This window comes from Zophobas morio, unplaced genomic scaffold (assembly GCF_036711695.1).
Source record: "Zophobas morio isolate AGI-343-1 ecotype UQ-CSIRO unplaced genomic scaffold, CSIRO_AGI_Zmor_V1 ptg000028l, whole genome shotgun sequence".
Taxonomy (NCBI): Eukaryota; Metazoa; Arthropoda; class Insecta; order Coleoptera; family Tenebrionidae; genus Zophobas; species Zophobas morio.
Window position 1 is genome coordinate 2783115 of NW_026972133.1, and position 20319 is coordinate 2803433.

The 20319-nt window shown below is 37.1% G+C and overlaps 4 protein-coding genes across 8 annotated transcripts in view; 3 read left to right on the forward strand and 1 right to left on the reverse strand.

The window, feature by feature from the left end:
* The window catches only part of LOC135137142 (adenylate cyclase type 8-like), a 158952-nt gene that overhangs the window by 114601 nt on the left and 24032 nt on the right, over positions 1–20319 (forward strand). The gene's annotated exons all lie outside the window — the stretch shown is intronic.
* Positions 6860–11180, reverse strand: LOC135136878 (uncharacterized). The gene is made up of 2 exons (XM_064066338.1): positions 8998–11180; positions 6860–8887 (listed from the first exon to the last, which is right to left on the reverse strand). The coding sequence occupies exons 1-2, from the start codon at positions 11178–11180 to the stop codon at positions 6937–6939; spliced, it is 4134 nt and encodes a 1377-aa protein (XP_063922408.1). The 3' UTR covers positions 6860–6936.
* LOC135137091 (uncharacterized) lies at positions 13765–15042 on the forward strand. The gene is made up of 2 exons (XM_064066637.1): positions 13765–13779; positions 13836–15042. The coding sequence occupies exon 2, from the start codon at positions 13887–13889 to the stop codon at positions 15030–15032; it is 1146 nt and encodes a 381-aa protein (XP_063922707.1). The 5' UTR covers positions 13765–13779; positions 13836–13886; the 3' UTR covers positions 15033–15042.
* Positions 15099–16459, forward strand: LOC135137090 (uncharacterized). The gene has a single exon (XM_064066636.1). The coding sequence runs from the start codon at positions 15195–15197 to the stop codon at positions 16431–16433; it is 1239 nt and encodes a 412-aa protein (XP_063922706.1). The 5' UTR covers positions 15099–15194; the 3' UTR covers positions 16434–16459.

Sequence of the window (20319 nt, forward strand, 5' to 3'; positions counted from 1 at the left end):
AATTTTTATGCAAAATATATTTACTTATCCCCTCCAAAAAATTGATGACGTCAGCCCAAAATTTTGTGAAATGAATCCTATCCAAAATGTCCAAAATAGGATGAGACTATACTTGTGATTTATCATTCCATTCATATTTTTTAGTTTCGCTTATAGGGGGTGTCTCAAAAAAATTAATCACTGAGTCAATTTATTTTATTGATTGAATCAAGAATTGCAAAACTGAATTTTGAAATATTGCAGACATTTTGAAGTTACTGTTTGACATGGTAGGTTTTCAATCAAAATATATCTGTTTATCAAGCCCAAAAACTTGAAGACGTCATCTCAAGATTTTGCCGAATAAATCCTATCTAAAATGTGGAAAATATCATCAGTATATTTTCGTAATTTATCACTGCATTCATATTTTTTAGATTTGCTTTTACAGTGACTCAAAAAAATGTATGGATCAGTCAATTTATTTTAGTGAAAAACTCAAGAGTTGCAGAAATGAATACTTTGAGATCTTGCAGACGTTTTAAAGTTATTGTAAGCATGGTAAATTGTTAAGAATATTTATTTGTTCCCCCCAAAAAATTGATGGAATGGCTCACTCGATTTTCGCAGATAATTTTGGGAATACAGTACAGTTATTTTTAGTATTACACTGCACCAATCCAAGGTGGTATACCTACGTGTTGATAGTAAATGTTGATTAGGTCATCACAAAATTGTGTGAAGAAAAGACTCAACTCGAAAATGCTGAATATGTTTTATTATACTTTTGGTGCGAAGGAAGTTCTGTCGAAACAACGTTCGATCAATTTTTTGACAATGGTTGATATAAATAAAACTCAGTAGATGCTCATACTCGAAATACGAAGTATCTACTCGAATATCAAATCAAAATATTTCTAGTTTTTCTAGATGATACTAATACTTCAGTAAGTAACAGTTGATGCTCAAGTAGTATCTCGATACAACAAAAAAGGACAACAGTGTTCAACCATCAAGGCAAAATTCGAGTCACCAAAATATAAGTTAGTATGAGGTAGACACCTTGAGATGGGAATCTCTATGGCCAGTGTTAGAAAAAACGCACTGCACAATTTATACATAAATAAAAGTTAATTACATAAAAGTATTCGATATTCCTGCTCCTAATGTGTTTTTCAAACTGAATGCACCTTTTGACGACGTTCCACATTCATGAAAGTCACTATGTTTAGTTAAAATTCACTCTTTACAACGATCCTACTGGTTTTCTAAGCTACTTTACAGACAGGTCAGTTATTTGCCACGCCGATGCTCATTTCTAGATTAAATGCTCACAAAACGCGTAGATGTTCAGTTTGTGTCCGGGGAGATACAATGTTTCCCAATAGGTACTCAGTACATAGAGTAGATGCTCAGGTATATAAGAGTAATAATGAAGTAGGTACTTCGTACTTCGAATATGAGTATCTACTCAGTTTTATTCATACCACCCAATGTCTCGCTTCAATGTTTGACTATTATGTTGATTATGAGCACAACGCTGATCAACTTCCATATCCGAATTACCCATGAAATAAATCAATGCGGTTTGCACCTGAGGTAGTTCGTCGCACATTTGATTCGTGGACCTATGTGAGGTTGTCGTCTTCTCGGCATTTTAATGAACTTCATAAAACGACACAGAATTATTTTCACAGTCAATCAAATCTGTAAATTTTGTCTTGAGAATTTTAAAATATTGAAAACTTCAAATTAAATCCTCGAATAACGGTAAAGTTTGAGGTTTTGTCGAAACCAACAAAGTGAATATAGGTAAATAGAATGGCAGATCAAAATGAATAAGAAACTTTCGCAATGTGTAATTAAATTCACTTTAACCAAGACTTTTCTTAAAATAAACGACGTTTTTTTTTTACGAAAACAAAAAACAAAAAACGATTTCAAATGCTATATACTTTTCACAATCGCACGGAAGAATTAGTTTTGTATGACACGTCAGTTAGACGACAGGTCCGTCAGAAACTATTGAAAGTAATTCGAAGTGGCGATTCCCATACATAATTTTTAGAATTTTTTAATTTTTTACTGTTCTTTTAAGTTATCCTTATTTTTTTTATTTATAAAGCATCCCCGTAGTATAAGAAATGTTTCAAATCGGTCAAGCCGTTTTTGAGTCTTAGCGGGACTAATAGGAACAGCAATTGATTTTTATTTTATAGGTGATTAATAAATGGGGGTTGGTGGTAGAAAGATGAAAATTTAGGGTTATGTGTATTTAATGCCAAATCTTAAAAAAATAAAAATAAAAAAATTTGTCAAAAAAATAGACAAAAATTTTTTAGGGTAGGCCACCCTTATCACTTTGGGGTTTAAAAAATAGTTTACAGCCTATTGTCAGACCTACCGAATAGACATAAAAAATTTCATACAAATCGGTCTACCCATTTCGGAGAAGTTCGGTTATAAACAGTGTGACGCGAGAATTTTATACATAATGCATTATTATTTTAGAACAAATTTCATTACCATAAAAAAGGTTATACTGACTCGACCTTAAAAGATAGACATATGCTGTCGCGGACTTTTCTTTAGAACTTTTAGAGGGGAACAATTTCGTCATACATGATTTTTACGTAACTTTAACCGTTTAAGCAGCGTAAGCAACGGAAGCTGTCAAAGGAGGAATAATTTTCCCGTTTTTCCGAATTTTTCATTGCTACTTCGCTCCTAATGATCGTAGCGCGATTTTATATAGCCTATATGTAGATATGATACATGGACTATCCAACACAAAAAGATTTTTTGAATTTGAACCAGTAGTTTCTGAGATTAGCGTGTTCAAATAAACAACAGCTTCAGCTTTATTATATAAGTATAGATAGGTATAATCTCCGAAACTACTGTTCCGATTGTGGTCAAACTCAGTATGTAGGAAGATCAGCTAACCAAAATTTGGCTAATCAATTTAAATCTAAAAAATGGTCGAAAGTTACTTAAAATTATAAAATTTGCGACGATTGCAAGATTCAGAGCATTCGGTTTTGCAGTTTCAAAGTTAATTTGCAAAATGTTGCACAATTTTATTTTTTTGAACTATGAATTGTTGTAAAGCACACGGATAAGTACAACGTGATAAATAATAACAGTATCTATTGTATTCTCATATTCTGGAGAAAATCGGGTACCTTTTTTGTTCTCATGGGAAAAAAATGCAATACTGTAGGATTCGTTCTTCCACCGAGAAAGCAAGTCTTACACCCATGACGCTTAGTTTATGGAGTCGTGTATAATGAAACAAAAGAGGAGGAAACTTAAATAAATTGACTGATTCATTAATTTTTTTGACTCACCCTGTATAAGCAAATTTCAAAAATATTGGGTAAAGGTAAAAAGGTGCTAGCCCCGCCCACCCACCCTCTCTTTTCGTGCCAAAGTAAATCTTATCTTAGCAAGTACTAGATCCGTTTACCCGCCCTCTAGTTTCTTAAAAGGTGTGTCATTTGCCAAATGCTAGTATTTGCTAAGATGAGACTGATTTGGCAAATGAGATATATTTGGTTACATGCTTACAATAACCTTAAGACATTTACAAGATTTCAAATTATTAATTTTTGCAATTCTTGATTTATTCAATAAAATAAATGGATTCATTAATTTTTTTGAGTCACCCTGTATAAGTAAATCTAAAAAAAACTGATATTGCCAAATAACATACCCTCCAAGAAAATTAGGGGTGGGTGGGTGGGGCCAATATTTGAAATAATGGGTGGGTGGGTGGGTCCAAAACTTGCCGAGATAAGACTGATCTTACCAAATGATATACCTTCTACTCTTCATTTTCTTAGAGCGTATGTCGTTTGGTAAAATCAGTCTTATCTTAGCAGATACTGGCCCCGCCCACCCACCCTCTCTTATCTTAGAGGATATGTCATTTGCCAAAGTAAATCTTATCTTAGCAGATACTATCTAAGCCTTCTATTTTCTTAAATCGCATGTCATTTGCCAAAATGCTAGTATTTGCTAAGATAAGACTAATTTTGGTAAATGACATATCCTCTGAGAAAAGAGAGGGTGGGTGGGCGGGGCGAGTACCTGCTATGATAAGACTGATTTTGGCAAATGAGATATCCTCTGAGAAAAGAGAGGGTGGGTGGGCGGGCCGAGTACCTGCTATGATAAGACTGATTTTGGCAAATGAGATATATTTGGTTACATGCTTACAATAACTTTAAAACATCTACAAGATTTCGAAGTATTAATGTTTGCAATTCTTGATTAATTCAATAAAATAAATTGATTAATTCATTAATTTTTTTGAGTCGCCTTGTATAAATAATGCTAAAAAAACTGATGTTGCCAAATAACATACCCTCCAAGAAAATAAGGGGTGGGTGGGTGGGGCCAATACTTAAAATAAGGGGTGGGCGAGTGGGGCCAATACTTTTCAAGATAAGACTGATTTTGATAAATGATATACCTTCTACTCTTCATTTTCTTAGAGAGCGGATCATTTGCCAAAATCAGTCTTTTCTTAGCAGATACTAGCCCCGCCCACCCACCCTCTCTTTTCTTAGAAGGTTTGTCGTCTGCCAAAGTAAATCTTATCTTAGCAGGTACTAGCTAAGCCTTCTATTTTCTTAAATCGCATGTCATTTGCCAAAATGCTAGTATTTGCTAAGATAGACTGATTTTGGCAAATGCCATAGTCCTCTGAGAAAATAGGGGGTGGGTGGGCGGGGCTACTCCTTGCTAAGATAACACTAATTTTGGCAAATGATATATCTTCTGAGAAAAGAAAGGATGGGTGGGCCGGACGAGTACCTGTTAAGATAAGACTGATTTTGGCAAATGAGATATATTTGGTTACATGCTTACAATAACTTTAAAACATCTACAAGATTTCAAAGTATTAATTTTTGCAATTCTTGATTAATTCAATAAAATAAATTGATTAATTCATTAATTTTTTTGAGTCGCCTTGTATAAGTAAATCTAAAAAAACTAATATTGCCAAATAACATACCCTTCACGAAAACAAGGGGTGGGTGGCTGGGGCCAATACTTGAAATAAGGGGTGGGTGGGTGGGGCCCATACTTGCCGAGATAAGACTGATTTTGCCAAATGGTATACCTTCTACTCTTCATTTTCTTAGAGCGTATGTCGCTTGGCAAAATCAGTCTTATCATAGCAGATACTAGCCCCGCCCACCCACCCTCTCTTATCTTAGAGGATATGTCATTTGCCAAAGTAAATTTTATCTTAGCAGGTACTATCTAAGCCTTCTATTTTCTTAAATTGCATGTCATTTGCCAAAATGCTAGTTCCTGCTAAGATAAGACTAATTTTGGCAAATGACATATCCTCTGAGAAAAGAGAGGGTGGGTGGGCGGGGCGAGTACCTGCTAAGATAAGACTGATTTTGGCAAATGAGATATGTATAAGTAAATCTAAAAAAACTGATATTGCCAAATAACATACCCTTCAAGAAAATAAGGGGTGGGTGGGTGGGGCCAATACTTGAAGTAAGGGTTGGGTGGGTGAGACCCATACTTGCGAAAGATAAGACTGATCTTGCCAAATAATATACCTTCTACGCTTCATTTTCTTAGAGCGTATGTCGTTTGGCAAAATCAGTCTTATCTTAGCAGATACTAGCCCCGCCCACCCACCCTCTCTTATCTTAGAGAATATGTCATTTGCCAAAGTAAATCTTATCTTAGCAGGTACTATCTAAGCCTTCTATTTTCTTAAATCGCATGTCATTTGCCAAAATGCTAGTATTTGCTAAGATAAGACTGACTTTGGCAAATGCCATAGTCCTTTGAGAAAATAGAGGGTGGGTGGGCGGGGTTACTCCTTGCTAAGATAAGACTAATTTTGGCAAATGACATATCATCTGAGAAAAGAGAGGGTGGGTGGGCGGGGCGAGTACCTGCTAAGATAAGACTGATTTTGGCAAATGAGATATATTTGGTTACATGCTTACAATAACTTTAAAACATCTACAAGATTTCAAAGTATTAATTTTTGCAATTCTTGATTTATTCAATAAAATAAATTGATTGATTCATTAATTTTTTTGAGACGCCCTGTATAAGCAAATCTAAAAAAACTGATATTGCCAAATAACATACCCACCCGTTTCTTAGAGGGTATGTCATTTGCCAAAATGATTTTTATCTTAGCAGGCACTAGCCCCTCCCACCCACCCTCTCGTTTCTTAGAGGATATGTCCTTTGCCAAAATCTGCCTTATCGTAGCAGGTGCTAGCCCCGCCCACCCACCCTGTCTTTTCTTAAAGGGTAAGTGGTTTACCAAATCAGTCTTATCTTAGTAGGTACTAGCCCCGCCCACCCACCCTCTCTTGCCAACGTCAGTTTTATCTTAACAAGTACTGATGACTAACTTTTACAAAAAAACGATCAAAATTTGGAAACATTACGAGCTTACTTACATGAACAAGGCAGGAATTTTGAAGATCTTCTCTAGTGTTTAGTTGTTTAGACTTCGTAATCATTTTATGGGGGGGGGGGGGGTGAGCAATTTGATCAAAAATTTATGATGGTCATACAACATCTCGAAGAGTTCAAAGCATTGGGTTTTGTAGTTCCTGATTAAATCAGTAAAAAAATCACTCATTCATTAATTTTATTGAGTCACCCTGTATATCCAAAAAATATTAATAGAATGATAAATCACAAGTACAGACTTTGTACAAATTAGATAGGATTTATTCAACAAATTTTTGAGCTGACGTCATCAATTTTTTGGAGGGGATAAGTAAATATATTTTGATTAAAAATGTATCGGTCCAGTACTTTCGGAGATTATGTCTAATGAAAATCCGGGACGCTTACGTTGGGGAAGTAAAAAATTCAAGTCAAAAAAGTTGCGGCTCAAACAAATTTTATAATTATTAATATTAAATAAAGTCATACAAACACTATAAATCAGATTTATTTACCGCACATGGAGTCACAATAGTCATAAATATCCAAGATACATTCCTTCAGTCGGTTTCTATACAAGTCGGATTTTTCACACATGATCGTCATAAACTCGGTACGATCTTCAAAAAAGACTCGGTTGCATGTTTCTTCATCGCTCAGAAAAGACGAAATTTCTTCGGGTGTGCACATGGTCAGAGTACACTCGTACGCCGCATGCATCAACATATGAGGCCTGATATAATTAAGACACTCCAGAAAATCCCCATACGAATAAAAATTCCCAACATCGACCCCATACGAGTCCAGAATCCGCCCCAATTCATCGTAGTAAGTTCGAACGAGTTCATCTTCATACTTCAGTCTTGTGGAACGATGTGTGGTTAAATAAAGCACCGAAAGCAGGTCATAAACGGGGGGACAATATCTGACTATTTGGAAATCAAACAAGACACATTTCGCAGCTTCGCCGTCTTCGTATTTGACCATCATGTTGCTGGTCCACAGATCTCCATGGCACAACACGTTCCGAAAACGGTCCGAGGGTCTGGGCACTGTGTAGTACAACTCTCTGAATTTTGGCCAAAATGCGTCAAAGTTGCGTTGGTTTGTTGGGGTTTGGATGTCTGTTAAGAGTTTGACGGCGGTGAGGACTGCTTTGACGCCAGTTCCTGACTGTCTGGCACCTCTGTGTTTCTCGTCCTCGAAGAACAGGGGTTCGGTGAAATATTCTTTGTAGGAGTTGTACAAAGAGTAGGGTTTTCCTTCCTTTTGGGAGACTTTTTCTTCAAGAAGGAGAGAACAAGCGTGAAATTTGGCCAACGTTTTGACCAACAAAGTAAGCATGTTGAAATTTAGAGGTTCCATAGCGTCTAAATTTTTGTAGCCGAGAAGAGCCATATCTTCAAAGAGCATGAATTCTTTGGGTCTGTGAAAGTAGCAAGGTGGTATACAGTCATTGATGATGTTGATTTCGTGGTTTAGCATTTGTGCGACTATTGTTTCATAGATGAAGAATTCTCTTGAAAAACTGTTAAGATCTTTGGCGATATCCATAGGAGTACCGAGTCTTGGGACTGATTTAATGAAGCAATTGATAGTCGTTTCGTCCGACTGAAGACGAATTTTGATCTCTAGTCGATGGTATTGACCCAAAAATCCACTAACATCACCCAGCGGTGTCACTTTATAGGACAAAAACTTGTAGTTTGTCTTGGCGAGCTTATTTTTGACGATGACATAACAATCTTCTTTCGACAAGAGTGGACAGTTTAGGATTTCTTTCAATTCTTCCAGCGCTGTTTCGTTTTGGTGGAATAGAGCAGCTTCTAATTTTGCTATAGGTAAAATATGATGAACACTTAGATGGAAATCTTCGACTGGAAAAATCGTGTGTTGAATTTCTTGCTTTAAACAATCATAGTAGTGATCCAACAAAGTCTTCCAATGGTGCTGGCGCAACTCCGCCGTTGTGTTCAAGAAAATCAGCTGAAGAACATCATAAGTGGGTGACGCGCGAAAATTTGATTCTATGTTTATCAATTTACACTCAAATCGATCTTTAAATATTAAATTTTTGGGAGCTAAATTCCCGTGACAGAAAGTTTTTACCAACTTTGAATGAAGTTGCCGTTCCTCCAGGTCTTCGATCACTCGAGATATTTCATCTTCGTTTTCCACCACAGATGAAATTAAAGCCACAATTTTAGGGTCTCTGATATCAAAATTCGTGCACTTGAAAGCTTCCGAAGTAGACTTTGTTTCGTCGAAAGTGAGACCAACGGCGTGAAAACTCGCCAAAACCTTCAAAGCGGCCAAGACATGTTCAAGTGTCAGAGATTCACACTTTTCGGAGTTTAAATGTTTTTGAAGAAGCAACTTACAGTCTTGGGTGGTTAAAGACTGAACCATTGTAACCAACAGCACTTTTAAATTCGGACTGAAGTGACTTATTCTCGACCTAAATTAAACTTGAGCGTGGGTAAATAAATGATTAGATAAACAACCACAATTGTTCTGTCAAAATGAAACAAGATGGAAAAGTAGGTGATTTATTTATTAGTTTTAAAACAACTGCAAAAATAGTATAATTCTAAGACACACTCCCGCAGATTATTTTTGACGATGGAAGATTTTTGGCAAATTTTCTCCAAGTACTCCTTTCGGTCTTGGAAAAAGATATACTTGGAAGTTTCGTCGTTGTCCAGAAGTGAAGAAATGTCGTCAGAACTGGACGCGAACATCATGTATAGTATAGCTTGCACTACCATTTGGGGCCTCATGTATTCTACATTGTCCAGAAATTCTTCAAACGAGTAGATTGTTGTAGCGTCGTAACCATACACACCCAACACTTTAGCAAACTCTTGGTAGTACAGATGTGCCATGTCTTCCTCATGCTTCATTCTAGTCGTTCTATTAGTTGTCAAATACATGACAGAGAGAAAATCGTGACCAGGCGAACAATATCTAATATTTTGAAAATCAACGAAGACACAATCAATGGGTTCTGCACCGTCAAACTTCACCATGATGTTATTGGTCCATAAGTCGCCATGACAAAGCACATTTCTGAAACGTTCCGAGGGCTTAATCACGTCAAAAAACAACCTCTCCAATTCTGGCCACACTTTCTTCAAACTGGTTTGATTTTCTTCAGTTTTGAGTTCTGGAAATAGATTGACAACGTGGAATACTGATCGAACACCTACTTGCATAATCAAAGCGCCTGATTGTTTTTCGCGCGAGAAGAAAATCTCTCTGACGTGTTTGTCGTATTCTTCGTTTAGACGATATTTGCGGTTTCTTCGTTTGGACATTTCTTCTTCAAAAATTACGGTGGAAGCGTGAAATTGTGCTAGTTTTTTGACAGTGAGTGAAAGAAGGTGGAAGTCAAAGGGGTGTTGTGGTAGCATTCTATAATTTTTCACTGTCAAGTCGTCGAAAACTATCACATCTTCGTTTCTTTGGAAATAGAAGGAAGATAGACATGTATTGATATTATTGATTCCAAGTTTTTGCATCTGTGGCACTAGAGTTTCGTAGATGAAGAGTTCCTTGAAGAAACACCCGGTTTCGTCTATAACGCTTCTAGCAGAGGTGTTTTTGGGGATTGTTTTGACAAAGCAGTTGATATTGTCTTCGGATTTGTGGACAATTTTGATGGTTAGTTTATAGTAGGTGCCTAAATAACCGTTGACTTTGTCCAAAGGGCTAACTACAAAAGAAATTAGTTTGAAATTCGGCGACTTTATTTTGTTCGTAACTATAGTGTAACAATCTTCACGTGATAGAATTGGGCAAGTCAGGGCTTCGTGAAGTGCTGCTGAAGATTCGTGATTTTTGAAACGAAGAGCCTTTTCTAGTTTGATTATGGGTAAAAAGTAGTGAGCTTCTTTTCGCAGCTGTTCGTACGATTCAACTTCTAGAAGATACTGTTTCAGTTCTTGGCACAGACATCTATGGTAGTAGAACAACACGTCGTCTAAGTGGTGTTGACGAAAATCTTCACTCGTGGCGAAGAACAACAGTTGAAGACAATCAAAAATGGGTGGTACGTACTGGTTTTCTTTGAAATTGAGTAGTTTGCAGTTAATTGGGGCGTCTTGGTCGTACTTGAACATAATATTTCGCACGATTAAATTACCATGGCATAAAGTTCTTCTGGGTTTTTGGGAGTTCTGACGTTCTTCTAGATCTTTCACTAGTTCAACTAAGTCGTCTTGATTTGTCAAAGTGGAAAGCAAGTCCAAGACTTCACTTTTCTTCAAATTGATTCTAAAATTATCTACTTTGTATTTTTTGTCCAAGGTAAATCGCTCTTCTGTTTCTTTCGTTTTAATTTCTTCATAGGCCAAACTTCCCGAGTGGAACTTGGCCAAAACTTCTAACACGACTTTAACGTGGTCCAAATCCAGATCTTCTTTCGCACAAACTTGGAATCCTTGCCACGACAAATCTTCAAAAAACAACAAATTTCCCTTTCCATAGTACAACTCGGGGGTGATTTTAGGGTTAAATCTCGGAATCGCGTTTTTGAAATCGTCGAACAAAATTTGATAAATTTTCGGCTTCTTCAAACTTGTCTTTGCGAAAAAATTAAGCGTTCTTTCGTTGACACCATCATGAATGGTGACTTTGAGGATGAAATTGTCGTCCGATAGTGGTACAATTTCGGAAGTGAGTGTTCGAACCTCACTTTTCACACAGTTTTTGACAATATTTTCACACTCTGCCACAGACAACTCAGTCATTTCGTTACAACTCGAAGAAACTCGAAAATCGTTCGTTTTATACAGCCCGACTAAGGTCACTTAAACCAATTAGGAACAATTCGAACTAAAATTATCGCGGTTGAAAAAGAAAGCAATTGGAGTCGCGACATGCAATGCGAGGTAATAATTTTTACGAGTTTGCGCTATTAAACAATAGAACAATTCGTCGATTTTCAAACAAATTTAATAAGTCATACAATAATATTTTCAAACATCGATAAATCCGTCACAGAGAGAGTACAAATCTAGGAGACCTTCCCGCAGATACGTTTTCACTGTAGGCGACTTTTCGCAAATTTTCGTCAAGTATTCTTTGCGGTCTTTGAAGAAGACGAATTTGGCGGTTTCGTCGTCGACCAAGAACGACGAAATTTCGTCAGGCGTGCACATAGTGAACATTCGGTATATAATGGTCTGGAGTACCATCTGGGGTCTTGTGTATTCCACGCTTTGCAGAAATTCGTCATGGGGGTAAATATCGTCAGCACTGTATCCATAATCACCCAAAATTTTGGCAAACTCTTGGTAGTAGAAAGTCTTCAATTCGTCTTCATGGGTGAGTCGAGTCGTGCGATCCGTGGTCAAATAAATCACTGACAGGAAATCATGGGCTGGTGGACAGTATCGCGTACATTGAAAATCGACGAAAACGCAGTCAATGGGTTGGGTACCATCAAGCTTGACCATGATGTTGTTGGTCCACAAATCACCATGTGAGACCACGTTTCGGTAAACCCTAGAAGGTAGCGTCACCTCGAAAAAAAGCGTCTGCAATTTTGGCCACCATCTGTTGAAATTCTTCTGATTCTGTTCCGTCTTGAGCTCTGGAAATAAATTAATAACGTCGATGATTGAGCGAACGCCGACTTGCATAAGAACAGCCCCTGAGTGTTGCTCCAGCGAAAAATAAATCTCTTGTAGGTACTTCTGGTATTCATCCCCCAATCGGTACTTCCGGTCTAACTCTTTGGACTTCATTTCTTCAAAAAGTATGGTGGAGGCGTGGAATTGTGCCACTTTCTTCACGGTTAGTGCTAGAAGTGGTAGATCATACGGTACTTGCGCTGGAAGGGTTTGATAGTTAAGTGTGGCGAAATCTTCAAAAACTGCCAGTTCTTCCGATCTGTAGAAATAACAAGGAGCTAGACACTGGTTGAAGGTGTCAATTTTTCGCATCTGTGGGGCTAGAGTTTGGTAGATGAAGATTTCTTTGAGAAAACAATTAGCTTCGTTCACTATATTTCTAGAAGCGTCATTTTTGGGGATTGATTTCACGAAACAGTTGATGGTTTGTTCGGTTTGGTGGAAGATCTTGATGGTTAGTTTGTGGTAGGTGCCTAGATAACCGTTGGCTTTGTCCAGAGGGGTAACTACAAAAGAAATTAGTTTGAAATTCGGCGATTTTAGTTTGTTAGTGACTATAGTGTAACAATCTTCACGTGATAGAATTGGGCAAGTCAGGGTTTCGTGAAGTGCTGCTGAAAATTGGTGGTTTTTGAAACGAAGAGCCTTTTCTAGTTTGATTATGGGTAAAAAGTAGTGAGCTTCTTTTCGCAGTTGTTCGTACGATTCAGGTTCTAGAAGGTACTGTTTCAGGTCTTCGCAAAGACATCTATGGTAATAGAATAACAAGTCTTCTAAGTGGTGTTGACGAAAATCTTCACTCGTAGCGAAGAACAACAGTTGAAGAAAATCGAAAATGGGTGGTACGTACTGGGTTGCTTTGAAATTGAGTAGTTTGCAGTCAATTGGGGCGTCTTGGTCGTACTTGAACATAATATTTCGCACCATTAAATTACCATGACATAAAGTTCTTCTGGATTTTTGGGAGTTCTGACGCCCTTCTAGATCTTCCACTAGTTCGACTAAGTCGTCTTGATTTGTCAAAGTGGAAAGCAACTCCACGACTTCAGTTGTCTTCAGATTTATTCTAAAACCATCAACTTTGTATTTTTGGTCCAAGGTAAATCGTTCTCCTGTTTCTTTCGTTTTAATTTCTTCATAGGCCAAATTTCCTGAGTGGAACTTGGCCAAAACTTTCAACACGACTTTAACGTGGTCCAAATCCAGATCTTCTTTCGCACAAACTTGGAATCCTTGCCACGACAAATCCTCAAAAAACAACAAATTTGCCTTTCCATAGTACAACTCGGGGGTGATTTTAGGGTTAAATCTCGGAATCGCGTTTTTGAAATCGTCGAACAAAATTTGATAAATTTTCGGTTTCTTCAAACTTGTCTTTGCGAAAAAACTAAGCGTTCTTTCGTTGACACCATCATGAATGGTGACTTTGAGGATGAAATTATCGTTCGGTAGTGGTACAATTTCGGACGTAAGTGTCCGAACTTGACTTTTCACACAGTTTTTGACAATATTTTCACACTCTGCAACCGACAACTCAGTCATTTTGCTCAAACTCGACAAAAATGTAAATTAGAAAAATGCATTCGATTTATATTGAGGTTAATCGTCCACTTAGACACAATTTATAGAATAATCTTGCTTTAAATTGAAACCAATTTATGCGTTAGGACAATGCTGTTTTATTAAGTAGAGTGGTGGCGTGCATTCAAAAGTCGTGAGGTATTAAAGTTTACGAGTCCGCGTTATTACAACAACACGTTTTTCAGATAGTCGAACAATAGAACAAAACAATAATAAATTTAGTCGCGCCATTAGCACGAAATGAAAAAATTTGAAGGCCCCTTAGTCCCTCTAAGCGACTGCTACAAAGCCATAAGTTCCAGACTCAAAACCCCCAACTTCGAAGTTCTAACCTATGAACAACTCCCGTTTTCCGAAATCAACGGCTACCTAGGTGAGCACTGCACCCTCAAAGCCACCATTAAACGCACCCCCGTTCCCGAAACCCTCTCTTTCTTCATAAAATCGCCGCCGCGTGTCCCGTCGCAACTAAACTTCCTCCACGAAATCAACGGGATCTTCAAAGAAACCAACTTCTTCAAAAAATACCTCCCGTTGTTGAAGACTCACGGGATCACCCTCCTCGACGACGCCCTCCCGGTTTGCTACCACGTGACCGACGGCACCTTCTTCTTCCAGGATTTGTCACCCCTCGGCTTCCGCACCCTCCCCTCGCGTGCTCCCCTATCCCTAAACCACGTGAAAGCCGCCCTCGCCACGTTCGCCAAATTACACGCAAGTGCGCTGATTCTCGAGGAGGTGAAATCGTTCCGATTGCCAGAAACTTTCGGAGTCGAGCTCAAAGAGAGCTTTTACGTGGGTGCGGACTCAACCGAGCGTGCGATGAAATCATGTAAACAAGGAATCAAAGCTTTGATCGACATCACGCATCAGGACGATTTCGGGATATCGAAGGACGCGTTCAAGGAGAAGGCTCTGGAGGGTTGCGATTTGCAGGCGGTGTTTGCGACGCCGTCGCAACGGTTTAGGAATACGATTTGCCATGGGGATGTGTGGACGAAGAATTTTCTTTTTAGGGGGGTGGAGGAGTGTTGTATTGTGGATTTTCAGACGTATAGGTACGGACCGCCGGCGCAGGATGTGGTCGCTTTTTTGTATTTGGTGACGGATCGGGGGTTTAGGGAGAAGCGGCTGGGGGAGGTGTTGGAGTTTTACTATGGGGAGTTGAGGGGACATTTTAGGGAGTACGATGTGGGGGAGGTGGTGACAAGGCAGGAGTTTTTCGAAAGTTGTGACTATTTTAAAAGGTTTGCGTTAACGCAGACTTTAACGCATTTGCAGGTGGTTATTTTGAGAAACGATATAGCTGAAGAGTTGTTCGAGGAAAGTACGAATTCATTAGGGATGTGTGCAAGAGGGACGAAATTTTTATGCAAAGGAACTTAGAAGCGATTACTGACCTCAGGGAGTTCTATGAAAGTCAGCTGGTTTAAGTATTTATGTAAAATCGTGACAAACTTTCCCACCACAACAATTAAATCTAAATCTAAAATAAACACAGTTAATTTATTTATGTCAATCCAGCTTTAAAATCCTCAGTCTAGTGAAATGAACACGTCAAGCACAGATTCGTTGTTTTCCACACCATTGTGTCACCAAATTATATCCAAGAAACTCGACAATGAAGACTTTTCGGTTATCGATTTTCGTCAGACTCCGTTCGGACAAGTGAAGGGGTTTTTGGGTGACCATTCTTCACTGAAGATCACCATCAAACGAAATTCGGACCTCGAACAACACAATTTCTTCGTAAAATCCATCCCGACAGTGAAATCCCAGCGGGACTTCGTCCTCGACGTTAACGTTTTCTTCAAAGAAAAATTTTTCTTCACCCAGTTTCAAGATCTCCTACGACAATATTCCATCACCGTTCTAGACAACGCAATCCCTACTTGCTATCACACAGATGGAAACATTTTCGTCTTTGAAGATCTAGCCCAAAGTAGCTACACTTCTATATCTTGTCGGACCTCCCTTGACATTGAAAGTGTGAAAGTCGCCCTCAAATCAATCGTTAAACTTCACGCAAGCGCGATAATTCTAGAAGAGAAGAAATCCTTCCGACTGATTGACTCATTTTCTGAAGAACTGGCAGAAACTTTCTACTCTGACAAAGAAATGGTGAAGAAAGCCGAAGCGTCGTACCACCACGGTTTCAACGCTTTGTTGGACCTGACTCACGATTCAGAAATGAAGATGTCGAAGGACTTGCTCCGGGAGAAACTTCTGAAAGGGTATCGTCTTCAGCACGCCTTCGTCAAACCGTCGACGGTTTTCCGAAATACCATTCTTCACGGTGATCTTTGGACCAACAACATGATGTTCAAGTTTGAAGATGGAAGACCCGTGAATTGTGTCATTGTGGATTTTCAGTCTCATCGCTACGGGCCGCCGGCGCAAGACGTTGTGGCTTTTCTTCATCTGACTACTAATCGCGAATTTCGGAAGACACACTTCGAAGAAGCGCTTCAGTTTTACTACCACGAGTTTGACAGTCTTCTGGGGAGGTTTGGGCTTGGAGGGATAATCAGCGAAGATGAGTTTTTTGCCAGTTGTGATTTTTTTAAGCAGTTTGCTTTAACGCAGGCTTGCACCCATTTGCAGATGGTAGCGTTGTCTGAAGAAATCGCTGCTGAGTTACTAGCAGATCCAGCAAAAGCTCAGTTTGTTCTGTATGAGAATAAGTATGATTTTGTGGTTGCTGCTAGTCAGAAGGACGAGATTTATAGAGGGATGAATTTTGAAACATTTGCAGAACTGAGGGAGTTTTATGAAAATGAACTGTAATAATAATAAAGTTTATTTTTACTGTATTTTTCTCTCTTCTTTTGCGTAAAACTCATAAATGTGCTGATCTTCTTTATCTAGATCACTTTTCTTCATTTCTTGAAGAACCTTTTCGAAATTAGTATATATGACATCACATTGTCCATTACCATCAATTACTTCCGATATACCGGGTGTCTTGAAAATGGCGGATTAACTCTTCAGTGCCTTATGTATGGGAGTTTCGGGAGTCCAAAAAAATACTTTCTGATTTCTTGGTAACGATGGTGGCTGAAATTCATCTTTTATTTTTTTCAGGACAATAACCATAACAACCAGTAGTCATTAATCGTTGTGCATTATTATTAATAAAACAAACTATTATTTTTCAATAATAAATAAACCAAAAAAATTAATCAAACATTTATTAATTATAAACAAAAACAAAATCAATAAAAGAAAAATCCATTAAATATGTTCAAAACTCCTGCCTTGCGCATATAAGTAACCTCGTAATGTATCCAAATTTTGATCATTTTTTGTAAAAGTTAGTCATCAGTACTTGATAAGATAAAACTGATTTTGGCAATGACATACACTCTAAGAAAAGAGAGGGTCGGTGGGCGGGGCTACTACCTGATAAGATAAGACTGATATTGGCAAATGACATACCCTCTAAGAAAATGAGGGGTAGAAGGTATATCATTTGGGAAAATCAGTCTTATCTTGACAAGGATAGGCCCCACCCACCCACCCTTTATTTACTTAGAAGGCTAGTAGCTGCCAGTTTCGATTTCTCGATTCGTTGATTTTTCACTTTTTGATTTTTAAATTTTGGATTTTCGAATTTTTATTTTTTTGATTTTTTGATGTTTGAATTTGTCCATTTTTCAATTTTAGGATATTTTAATTTTTCAATGCTTTAAATTTTAGACTTTTCTATTTTTCAGTTCTTCAATATTTTTTAATTTTTCAAATTTTGACGTTTCTAAATTTTTAATTTTCGGATTTCTCAATTAATCCATATTTTTATTTTCTCACTTCCCCAAAGTTTCGATCTTTCAGTTCTTCAGTTTTTCAATTTTTTAGGTTTTTGATTTTTGAATTTTTTGGTTTTTTATTAGGTTTGCGAATTTTCGACTTTGCTTTTTGACTTCGGTTTAATTTTGTGATTTTTCAGTTTTACGATTCTTCGAGTTCCGTATTTTTCGATTTCTCAACTTTTACTTTTTGGATTTTCTATTAATTTTTTGATTTTCCAATTTTTCCATGTTTCGATTTTTCAATTAACCGATTGTTCAGTTTCTCGATTTGTTAAATTTTGGATTTTCCAATTTTAGGTTTTCGATTTCTCGAGTTTTCAGTTCTTCTATAGTTCACTTTTTCAATTTTTGAAATTTAAAAATTTTCAGTTTTCTAATTTTTTTTTAATTTATCGATTTTTCAGTTTTTCGATGTTTCGATTTTTCAATTAACCGATCGTTAAATTTCTCGATTTGTTAAATTTTAGATTTTCGAATTTTTTTTTTTATATTTTGATGTTTGAATTTCTCCATTTTTCAATGTTTTAAACTTTAGATTTTTCTATTTTTCAGTTCTTCAATATTTTTTAATTTTTCAAAGTTTGACGTTTCTGAATTTTCAGTTTTCGGATTTCTCAATTAATCTATATTTTTATTTTCTCATGTCCCCACTTTCCAAAGTTTCGATCTTTCAGTTCTCCAGTTTTTCGATTTTTCAGATTTGTGATTTTTCAATTTTTCGACTTTGCTCTTTTGACTTTTCGGTGTTTCAATTTTTTACTTTCCTAATTTTTTGATGTTTCGTTCAATTTTGTGATTTTTCAGTTTTTCGATTCTTCGAGTTCCGGATTTTTCGATTTCTCGACTTTTTACTTTTTGGATTTTCAATTTTCCTGTTTTATGCTTCGATGTCTCAATTTTTCAACTTTTAGATATTCGAGTTTTCAGTTCTATATTTTAATTTTTCAATTTTCGGAATTTTTCAATTTTCGATTTTCTAATTTTTTAAAATTTTTCGATTTTCCAATTTTCGATGTTTCAATTTTTCAGTTAACCGATTGTTCACTTTCTCGATTTGTTAAATTTTGGGTTTTCGAATTTTAATTTTTTTGATTTTTGATATTTGAAATTCTCCATTTTTCAATTTTACGATATTTTAATTTCTCAATGTTTTAAATTTTAAATTTTTCTATTTTTCAATTCTTCAATATTTTTTAATTTTCAAATTTTGACTTTTCTGAATTTTCAGTTTTCGGATTTCTCAATTAATCTATATTTTTATTTTCTCACTTCTCCACTTCCCAAAGTTTCGATCTTTCAGTTCTTCAGTTTTTCGATTTTTCAGGTTGTTGATTTTTCAATTTTTCGATTTTTTAAGTTTGCGATTTTTCGACTGATTTTGGCAAATGACATCCTCTAAGAAAAGAGAGGGTGGGTGGGCGGAACTAGTACCTGCTAAGATAAGACGGATATTGGCAAATGACCTACCCTCTAAGAAAATGAAGGGTAGCGGGTATATTATTTGACAAAATTAGTCTTATCTTGACAAGTAATGACCCCACCCAACCACCCTTTATTTTTTTAGAAGGCCAAGATAAGACTAATTTTGGCAAATGACATATCCTCTAAGAAAACAGAGGGTGGGTGGGCGGGGCTACTACCTGATAAGATAAGACTGATATTGGCAAATGACATACCCTCTAAGAAAATGAAGGGTAGAAGGTATATTATTTGGAAAAATCAGTCTTATCTTGACAAGGATTGGCCCACCCTTTATTTACTTAGAAGGCTAGTAGCTGCCAAGATAAGACTGATTTTGGCAAATGACATACCCTCTAAGAAAATGAAAGGTAGAAGGTATATCATTGGGCAAAATCAGTCTTATTTTGACAAGTATTGGCCCCACCCACCCACCCTTTATTTAATTAGAAGGCTAGTAGCTGCTAAGATAAAACTGATTTTGGCAAATGACATATCCTCTAAGAAAAGAGAGGGTGAGTGGGCGGGACTAGTACCTGCTAAGATAAGACGGATATTGGCAAATGACCTACCCTCTAAGAAAATGAAGGGTAGCGGGTATATTATTTGACAAAATTAGTCTTATCTTGACAAGTAATGACCCCACCCAACCACCCTTTATTTTTTTAGAAAGCCAAGATAAGACTAATTTTGGCAAATGACATATCCTCTCAGAAAACAGAGGGTGGGTGGGCGGGGCTACTACCTGATAAGATAAGAATGATATTGGCAAATGACATACCCTCTAAGAAAATGAAGGGTAGAAGGTATATTATTTGGAAAAATCAGTCTTATCTTGACAAGGATTGGCCCACCCTTTATTTACTTAGAAGGCTAGTAGCTGCCAAGATAAGACTGATTTTGGCAAATGACATACCCTCTAAGAAAATGAAAGGTAGAAGGTATATCATTGGGCAAAATCAGTCTTATTTTGACAAGTATTGGCCCCACCCACCCACCCTTTATTTAATTAGAAGGCTAGTAGCTGCTAAGATAAAACTGATTTTGGCAAATGACATATCCTCTAAGAAAAGAGAGGGTGAGTGGGCGGGACTAGTACCTGCTAAGATAAGACGGATATTGGCAAATGACCTACCCTCTAAGAAAATGAAGGGTAGCGGGTATATTATTTGACAAAATTAGTCTTATCTTGACAAGTAATGACCCCACCCAACCACCCTTTATTTTTTTAGAAAGCCAAGATAAGACTAATTTTGGCAAATGACATATCCTCTCAGAAAACAGAGGGTGGGTGGGCGGGGCTACTACCTGATAAGATAAGAATGATATTGGCAAATGACATACCCTCTAAGAAAATGAAGGGTAGAAGGTATATTATTTGGAAAAATCAGTCTTATCTTGACAAG